At 40.2% G+C, this 10,391-nt stretch overlaps 1 protein-coding gene across 1 annotated transcript; it reads right to left on the minus strand.

The window, feature by feature from the left end:
• Positions 1-4,790: 4,790 nt before the first annotated feature.
• On the minus strand, positions 4,791-6,927 carry LOC143561111 (uncharacterized). Its single transcript, XM_077049251.1, has 3 exons — positions 6,789-6,927; positions 5,605-6,668; positions 4,791-5,444 (listed from the first exon to the last, which is right to left on the minus strand). Exons 1-3 carry the CDS (start codon positions 6,925-6,927, stop codon positions 4,791-4,793), a joined length of 1,857 nt encoding a protein of 618 aa, XP_076905366.1.
• Positions 6,928-10,391: the final 3,464 nt, after the last annotated feature.

The raw sequence follows: 10,391 nt of genomic DNA on the forward strand, positions 1-10,391 counted from the left end.
TCAATTCACAACACTCTTGAAAATAAAAGATCCTCTCCCCACACTTCACCTTTTTCTCGCTTAAGTGTTAAAAAAAATAAGATCTCGGATCCGACTATTGTTGAGTGATGTGCTTGAAGTAGTTTAATATTTATTAACTAAATTAACTAAAAATAAACACTAAGTAATACTCTAGACTCTCTAAAACTGAACTAAACTACTAACCGGCAAGTGAACCGATCGACTCCTTTGTCGCGTGGCGCACCGGCCAAGGGGGGGTCTGGTTCGTTCTTCTGGTCCGGTTCACTACCTAGTTCGGTCCGGTTCGTTTCCTGACGCGTCGGTTCTCCGGTTCGGCTTGTTTATGCTCCTTTTTCGCCCTCTTTTCAACGTTAAATCCCGAAACCTAAGACATAACAATATGTTAGTAGTATACAAATCTTACGAGAAACCGACCAAAACTAATAAAATAATAGATAAAATACACACGGGATTTAATTAATAATAAACGTTATATCAAACATCCCCACACTTAATTTTTTTTATTCCCTGAAAAAGTCTCATTGCAACGGGATCAGAATCGGAGAAGTATAGTCTAACAAACATATAGATTATCTTAAAAAAAATTTTAGAAACAATGCAAAAACTGCGATCACCGATAGTGTTGTCCACTTAAACCCATGCCTTTGTCTTTACCGGGACAAATAAGATCCAACTATTATTATTATTTTTTTTATTATATAATCTAGTGGAACCCACAGTCAAGACCCGCTTTATTTTAGATTTTACCGGATCAAACCACCCCAACTTGACTTAAACCTCATAATAGCAGATTAAAACATTGTTGCACATTTTTCATAAATAGCTAAGACGCTCAAGGATATTGTTTATCCACCTAAATTTAAACATCAGAGTATACCAAGCAGCCATTAGATACGATTAAGGTTCAATTATTCAACTAACTAGCAAGTGTTTCCCACTACATGACATACCCCCGTTATCAAGCAATACCCAGGACCCATTACCACACGTGATTTTACAAGTTTCCATCTGTCGGTTTACATATGTCGTGTCTTTAGTTGATCCTGTTCTTAATGGTATGGGACGCAAGTAAGAGGACCACGTATGACTAACAGCGGGATGATCACTGGATCATCAAGATTTTACTTCACTTTAATTGATGTAAGTGAGTGTAATGATTGCAGTAAACTGTGTGTTTATGCTTAAAAGCTTTTTATTTGATTAAATATCATACCCAGATGAACAACCGTAAAAAGACCCGTGGTTTCCGAACCCGAGGCATCCCATCAATACAGGATTTAAGGTTATCAAACCATACGCCTATGAAGTGTTAACCACTAAAACTAGAAGTGCAAGTTTTTTAAGTTTATATCACCGGCTACACGGTATACTTTAACGTTTAAACCTACCCAAGCATCTTATAATAGCGTATTCATATTTTCTATAAAATTCATAATTTTCTACAATTAAACTAAAAATGAGGCTTGAGTATCGCCCGACCTTTCATCTCATATTTTATACAGACTTAACATGTATCTCACTAAAAATCATATTTATCGATAAAAACCAACTATCAAACTACCGTTTCATTCTCAAGGCTGAGCCTACCGACACATCCCAAGTTAAGTGCGTGTTCTTTAATTATATATTATTATTAGTAGTTTGAAAAACCGATTCCCGATAAGTATCCTCATCTCCCATTTATACGCAAAAAGAAACAAATTCAAGGGACCATTTCCAAAATATAAAAACAAGTTAAAAAACATGTGTTCCTATCCCCATACTTAAAATTTGCATTGTCCTCAAGCAGGAACGGAAACACGACTCAAAAATTAAAAAAATAAAACCTAAAAATACAAAAATAAATAACAAAACAAAGTAAAAAGAAAAAGACTTAGCTGGTAATATGCGAGTGAAGTATGACGCTAAAGTCTTCTTCCAAAAATGCCCTCCATCTCCGAACGTGCTCCACAACCGGCATCTCTTTTCTCTCGTACACGAACGGAAGCGGCAAAAATACAAACAATATCTAAAAATTCATCTTGTCAACCTCGATAGATATTAAGCATTCAAAGTATGGAACCGGACCAACCAATCAAATATATAAACATGAATAAAAGCAGCAAATAGATAATCAGAAAAGTACACTGCTCCAGCTACTTCATCCCCACACTTGAATGTTGCATTATACTTCAAGGGGATCTTCACACCATCTTCCTTCAAAACTTATAGAAACTTAAAAATAAAGAAAAACTACAAAAACTACGTTAGTGACTCAAGGAAAAAATAAAAATAAAATAGAAATAAAAATATGAAAGAATGTAGAAACTCTACACTTGAGTTCTTACTCAAGAACCACGTGTGACAAATTAGTGCGACGGATCGAGGGGAGTGTCCTCCCTCTCGATTGATTCCTCCGGTCCTCCAAGATAGTGCTTTAAGCGATGACCGTTCTCTTGCCAAGACGTTCCATTATCTGGATTTTCCAACTCCACCCCTCCATACGGGAAGACTTGTTTTACCAAATACGGTCCCGACCACTTCGATTTCAACTTTTCTGCAAACAACTTCAAACGAGAGTTAAATAATATTACCTTATCTCCTTTCTTGAACTCTTTTCCTCCTTTTAAACATCGATCGTGTAACACTTTCATCATTTCTTTGATGTTCAACGATCAAGAATATGGCGCCTCCCGAGGCTCTTCCAATTCATGAATTTGAAGGTATCTTTTCCTCGCGGCTTCGGTAAGATCGACATTCACCGTCTTCAACGCCCAGTAAGCACGATGCTCCAACTCAACCGGAAGATGACAAGACTTACCATAAACAAGCATAAACGGTGTAGTACCCAACGGAGTCTTGTACGCGCTCCGAAATGCCCACAACGCATCATCTAACTTCTCCGATCAATCCTTCCAACTTGCCCCAACCGTCTTTTCCAAAATCTTCTTCACTCCTCGATTTGCATTCTCGACTCGACCATTCGTTTGAGGGTGATAAGCAGTAGAGGTACGATGAGTAACCCCATAACGAGCCAACGCCTTCTCCATGACGGTATTGCAAAAATGAATTCCCTGATCACTAATAATAGCTCTCAGAATACCGAAACGAGTAAATAACTTCTTAAGGAACTTCACAACGACTCATGCATCATTTGTGACCAATGCTTGGGCTTCCACTCACTTTGACACATAATCAATCGCCACCAAAATATACTTATGACCGTTCGATGTGGGAAACAGTCCCATGAAGTTGATGCCCCAAACATCAAATATTTCAAGAATTTGTATGGGGTTTTGAGGCATCTCATTCTTGGATGAAATATTACTTGTTCCTTGGCACGCATCACAAACCTTCACAAACTCTTCAGCATCTTTAACAATTGTTGGCCAATAGAACCCACTATCAAGCACCTTATGTGCGGTAGCATGCGCACTATGATGACCTCCAGTCAACCCCTCGTAAACATGCTTTAAGATATCCAAACCTTCCTCTTTTGTCACACACCTCCTCAGAATCCGATCACCACCAATCTTAAACAAGAACGGGTCATCCCCACATACGTATTCACATCCCGGAAGAACTTCCTCTTTTGTTGCGTAGTCATACCCTCCAAAATAAAACCATTAGCCAAATAATTAGCAAAATCAAAGAACCATGGCATACCTTGCTTCTCGGCCGCAACAAAATCGATCGACTCGTGAGGGAATGTATCTCCAATCTCCTCCTCACGCAATTCTTCTCTCCTCGAGGCCTCTAAACGGGATAGATGATCAGCCGCTACGTTCTCCGCCCCCTTCTTATCTTTGATCTTGATGTCAAACTCGGAAAGTAGAAGAATCCACCGTATAAGACGAGGCTTCGCGTCTTTCATCTGAAATAGAAAACGCAAGGCTGCATGATCGGTAAAAACGGTGGTCTTTGAAAGCACGTGGTACGAGCGGAACTTGTCAAATGCAAAAACAACAGCTAAAAGCTCCTTCTTGGTGGTGGTATAGTTCCCTTGGCATCGTTCAACGTCTTGCTAGCATAATAGATGGGGTGAAAATGTTTATCTCTTCTTTGTCCAAAAACTGTTCTAACCGCATAATCACTAGCATCGCACATGAGCTCGAACGGCAAACTCTAATCGGGAGAACAAAGAATAGGAGCACTTACGAGCTTCTCTTTCAAATACGTGAACGCCTTCGCACACTCATCATCAAACACAAATGGCACATCTTTCTCGAGGAGTCGGGTCATCAGGCGGGTAATTTTGGAAAAATCTTTGATGAATCGTCGATAGAACCCTGCATGGCCAAAGAAACTCCTGATCGCCTTCACATTCGTTGGTGGAGGAAGTCTACTTATAGTTTTAATCTTTGCCAGATCCACCTCAATACCATCTTTCGAGATCTTATGCCCCAACACAATCCCTTCAGTCACCATAAAATGGCATTTTTCCCAATTTAGCATCAACTTTGTCTCAATGCACCTCTTTAACACTTTCTCAAGATTAGCCAAACAATGATTGAAAGAATTACCGTAAACCGAAAAAATCGTCCATAAACACCTCCATGGACGTCTCTATCATATCTTGAAAGATGACCACCATACAACGCTGAAATGTAGCCATAGGGACATGTGAAAGTCGTCTTCTCTTGGTCTCCGGTGCAATGGAAATTTGAAAATAACCTGAAAAACCGTCAAGAAAACAATAGAACTGCTGACCTGCCAACCGCTCCAACTTCTGATCAATAAACGACAATGGGAAGTGGTCCTTCTGGGTGGCATCATTCAACCTCCGATAATCAATACACACACGCCAACCGGTAACCGTGCGAAGGGATTAGCTCATTCTTCTCATTCATCACCACGGTCATACCTCCTTTCTTCGGGACAACTTGAGTCGGGCTCACCCATAGAGAATCGTAAATCGGGTAAATCATCCCAGCATCCATCAACTTCAATACCTCCTTCTTCACCACCTCTTGCATATTTGAATTGAGACATATTTGCGATTGCACCACCGGTTTGTACTCATCCTCCATTAAAATCCGGTGTGTGCAATAAGCGGGGATAATACCTTGAATATCGGACAATCTCCATGCAATCGCCCCCTTATGCAACTTCAATACGTCTATCAACTTCTTCTTTTGATCTTCCGTTAATTTGGAGGACACAATAACGGGCAAGTTCGAGCCCTCATCAAGATAAGCATACTCCAAGTGTGATGGGAGTAATTTCAATTCTAACGGAGCGGGTTTCTCCACGGGACCCGCCTCACTCTCACAACTAATCTCATTTACCTCTATCATCTCGGGCAACCCCGAAATGTTAACCAACTCATCACAAACCGAATCGTTCTCACATAACTCATCCTCACCCAAATCATCACAATCGACTAAACCCATTAGTTCCCATGAGATCCGTACCACAAATGTAATCGAAACACTTATCCACACCTGCAATAAAAGAGTTAATAAAATAAACCGAATGGCATGGACCACTGAAATCATCTTGATCACTCGGGTGCTTCATCGACCTCGCGACATCATAAGTAACATTCTCATCACCAACCCGAAGCGTGATCTTCCCATCATACACATCGATAAGCGCCTTTACTGTTCGTAAGAACGAACGACCAAGAATGATGGGAACCTTCTCGTCGGCTTCCATATCGAGCACCACAAAATCAACTGGGAATACGAACTTATCCACCTTCACTAGCAAGTTCTCAATAATACCTCGCGGATACTTAACCGAATGATCGGGCAATGATAAAGACATGCGAGTCGGTGTGAGCTCGCCTAACTCCAACTTCTCATACAAAGAATACGGCATCAAATTAATACTCGCGCCTAGATCTGCCAATGCATGGCTCATCGCATCACTACCAAACAAAACTGGAATCATAAATACACCTGGATCCGACAACTTCTCTGGCACGCGGTTCAACACTACCGCCGAACAATCTCCCATGAGGGGAATCGATGACACCTCCCCCAACCTATCCTTCCTCTTCAACAGGTCCTTTAGAAACTTCGCATACTTCGGCATGTGTTGGAGGGCTTCAATGAATGGGAGATTGATCTTCAACCGTCGGAACATATCAAGAAAGTGCCCATACTCCCGCATATATTTCTGGTGTTTTGCGCAGGTGGGATATGGGATACGAGCATGGTCAATCAAAGGTGATGGCCGGACTTCAACCGGCTTCTTCTCTACTGGTAGTGCAACTGGTGCGACTGGTGCAGTGTTCCGCACTTTACCCGGTACTTCCATCTCGATTTCTTCATCCATCACCTCTTCATCTTCCACTTCAACTTCATTCCGTCGCACCTCGGGACCCAAAATCCTACCGCTACAAGTAGTAATCGCCTTAATTTGAGTGGCCGGATTCTGCTGAGTAGATCCTGAAAACTGTCCCTGAGGTCTTTCATTCAACTGTTGGGCAATATCACCAATGGTTCGCTGCATGTCAAGCATAGCTGATTGTTGATTCTTCAAAAGTAGATCATGGTCGGCAAGGGTCTTTTGAGTGACTTGATCACTATTAAGGATTTGCTGCATCATTTCTTCCAATCTTCCCATACCACCACTTGAATCTTTCCAATTACCCGAACTTTGCTCATTAGAACTTCCACTGTTATACTGACCTTGATTTCGGTTATAGGGAGCTTGGAAACCTGGTGCCCCACCAGCCGGACGCCAATTCGAGTTACCTTGCCCTTGATTCTGATTCTGATTCTTGTAGCTGTTCCAGTTCTGATTGTTGTTGTTGTAAGCATTAAGGAACCTATTCTGACCAGCCACAAAATCAACATCTTGATTATTCATCAGCGGGCAATCCAGCGTACCATGACCTCCCCTACACATCTCACACTTATCCACCTTAGACTTTAACTCTTTTATCTCTCGGGTGAGATTCTCCAAAGCAGCAGCCATACCAGTATCCAGATTAACCTGGTGCACACCTCGAGCAGATGAGGGTGTACTGGTGACAGGATTGGAATTCCCGCCTCGTGGCTTCTTCGCGTACTCAGATTGCGCGAAACTTTCAAACATCTCGTTACACTCGGTCACGTTTTTCCTGTCCATCAGAATACCCCCAGCAGCTGTGTCAAACCTCGCCTGAGCCTAATAAGTAAGCCCATTGTAAAACTTCTCAACAAGGGCCCAAGTGGTGAGACCATGTTGCGAACAACGAGATAGCAGATTCTAAAAACGCTCCCAACCTTGGTAGTATGGCTCATCCGGCTCCATGTGGAAGGAGTGGATCTGATCACGGAGGCGAGAGGCCTTAGCAGGTAGGAAGTACTTCTTGAGGAATGCATTGCGAAGCGCCTCCCGTGTGGTGAATGTTCCAGCAGGTTGTGAATCGAGCCATGTGGCGGCACGATCTGAGAGTGTAGACGGGAACAAGTGAAGGAAGATCGCATCCCATTTAGCACCTTGTAAATTGGACGTTTTGAACACACGAGTAAGACGGTTGATGTGTGCTGGTGCATCTTCATCTTCACGGCCATGGAACTGATGGTGATTGGTGATGTTGTTCATGACATAGGATGGGATATGCCACGAGTTAGGGTTATTAATATCGGGTGCGATAATGGGTGAGTGGTCTCCATGGAACCCTTCAAAAGCTTGCTCGTATACGGTGTGGTTATTCTCGACCATTGGAGCGGGTCTAGGACTTGGTGGTGGTGAATTTGCGGGTGAATTTGTGGGTGATGATTTCGGTGAAGTATCTATGGTGATTGGTTGCATTTCTGACGAACTTGAACTTGACTCGGACTTCAACGGAGTAGGTCCAAAACAATTCAACGGCGGTCCTTGCGAACGAAGATGTGGCATATGCCTACAAAACGCACAAGACCAAGTAAGTAGTTTCTAACAAAACAAAAATAATAAAAACAAACTAATAATTAAAAACAAATTAGACTTAATTAGACTTCTACGACTCAAACAAAATGCAAACAAGTAGCACGCATGTAGCAAGTAGGTCCAATCAAAGCTAATAACGCAATTGCCAAGAGTCCCCGTCAACGGCGCCAAAAACTTGATGTGCTTGAAGTAGTTTAATATTTATTAACTAAATTAACTAAAAATAAACACTAAGTAATACTCTAGACTCTCCAAAACTCAACTAAACTACTAACTAGCAAGTGAACCGATCGACTCCAGTAAAGCTAAGTAAGTCCGGATATCAAACCCACGAGACTCTTTAAATTACGTTTATTAGCTAATTAGACTCAACTACAAGACACGACTTATTATTTATATTTGTTTGGGGGATTTTTATTTAAAATACTAATTTAATACTATAATTAAAAATTAATTAAGAAAACAAGTAATTTAAACGAAAACAAAGTTTGTTATTAAAATACGATGATGATGAGAAAACTACCTAGGCTAGACTCCCTTAAATTTCAGTAATGAATTGACTCGGGAAAATATTTAGTTATGGACTAGAATCGTAAAATAGACACTTAAAAGAAAACCCGAATAGTACCCCTGACCCTTCTTAAGAGAAAACCTATGGATTTCTAACAAGTTTTAACGCACACCAGTATTAAAAATCAAGTTCGCTTACGGTCACCCAATTGTTTATAATTTAGTTCCTTTATACGAAATCCTACCTTACAGTGCAGAAATCAAAGGCAATTTACTATACTTAATTGATTTGATAAACAATAATAAATAATCAACCATAGACGGACTCCTTATGAAGAACTAAATCTAGCAAGATTAAATAGTAAAGACTTATCAATAATCTAGCACTTTACAGATTTTAGATTAGCAGCTCACTTAGGTTTATTTAACAATATTATTCTTATGATCTTATCGATAAATCAAATCATAAAATAATCAACAACACAAAGTTATTGACCTAATAGTAATCCTATCATATGACAAACAATAATCAAGGAAAACTATGGAATAAAACTCATCAAACAATCCTAAGCATCCATACGAATCAATTAATTATAGACAATCTTTTACTAAATCATAAAAACCATAACGTAAATAATCCCAAATCAAATCAAAACGTCAAGATAAGTTCATCATAAGCCTAGGCAGTCTATAAAGTTTAGCCTAGCATCTTAAAATTAAACGAAACAAACAAGTAAGAATTCATGGCGATAAAATAACGAAAACGAAAGAAATAACAGATAGAACCTGTGTTCTTCGCCTTCAACCAATATGCGCAACACCAGCTGATTCTTCGACTCCAAAGCTGCTGGAAACTCGTCTTGGTCGCCTCGAAACTCACCAAATTCGGATGTGGGGTTAAGGTCTGATTAATGGTGAGTTTAGGGGTCTTTATATAGGCAACAAGGGTCCAAAAATAGGTTAATACGGTTACGAAACGAAGATTCTGGAAGTCTGGACATCGCCATACCACGCCGCGCTGCGCGGCAGGCCTCCCCTCCCCTGTCGCGCGGCGCACCGGCTTAAGGGGGTGGGGGTCTGGTTCGTTCTTCTGGTCCGGTTCACTTCCTGGTTCAGTCCGGTTCGGCTTGTTTTTGCTCCTTTTTCGCCCTCTTTTCACCAAAATTAAATCCCGAAACCTAAGACATAACAATATGTTAGTTGTATACAAATCTTACGAGAAACCGACCAAGACTAATAAAATAATAGATAAAATATACACGGGATTTAATGAATAATAAACGTTATATCATTGAGCATTATCAAATGTACATGTATATTGAGTATTAGTTATTTAGGGTTTTGCATTATGGTTAGTAATAACCAAATTTAAGCAGATTTTCGTGTGGTCTTTTTATCATTTTATGTACGTTAGATTACAGGTTCACCCAGGAAGAATCGATCGAGGCCGGGGGAAATTTAAAGATAGAGAGTTCTTATAAATGAAGAAATAAATAATGGTTTGTACCTTATTTTGATAAATCGTAAAAATGTAATGTCTTTATTATTAATGGAAATTGACTATTGAATTTTGATACACTGCATAAGTGATATCAAGGATACTCCTAATTGATTGTGTATATGTATTTACTTTCAAATATAAAAGTATTTTTGGATAGAATTGTGGCTATTATTGGTTAGCATATGACCAGCCATAAATCCCTCCTTAACATTAGCCTTATTATTCTTCTTTCCATTTGTATGCACATTGTAAAAGGTTATTTATAACCTTGTAATTATTTCGATAGAATCAAGCTTATACATAAAATATTACATCTCCTTTATGGTATCTAGAGCCTCAAGCTCCTAAAAGTTCCGATCCTTATATTTTTTTCTTTTCCGGCCACCCTCTTTTCTGCCTTTTCCGATCAGCACCATGGCTCCTTCCGATATTATCCAACTCACAGCCGCCACCCACTTCAACGTCACCCTTACCAGCACCAACTTCCCAATATGGCGCAAACATGTCCATTCAA

The sequence above is a fragment of the Bidens hawaiensis genome, unplaced genomic scaffold, assembly GCF_021521415.1.
Source record: "Bidens hawaiensis isolate Kalapana, Puna unplaced genomic scaffold, B.hawaiensis_p1.1 tig00020539_1, whole genome shotgun sequence".
NCBI lineage: Eukaryota > Viridiplantae > Streptophyta > Magnoliopsida > Asterales > Asteraceae > Bidens > Bidens hawaiensis.

Bases quoted from the DNA above. Each gene is read 5' to 3' on its own strand.
- LOC143561111 (XM_077049251.1), bottom strand. From the start codon at position 6,927: ATGGCTGCTGCTTTGGAGAATCTCACCCGAGAGATAAAAGAGTTAAAG. The intron at 6,669-6,788 runs GTCAGAATAGGT...GTGGGGCACCAG, and splicing joins AGATGTTGATTTTGTGGCTG to GTTTCCAAGCTCCCTATAAC. The intron at 5,445-5,604 runs GTAAAGGCGCTT...CTTTTATTGCAG, and splicing joins GTCGTTCGTTCTTACGAACA to GTGTGGATAAGTGTTTCGAT.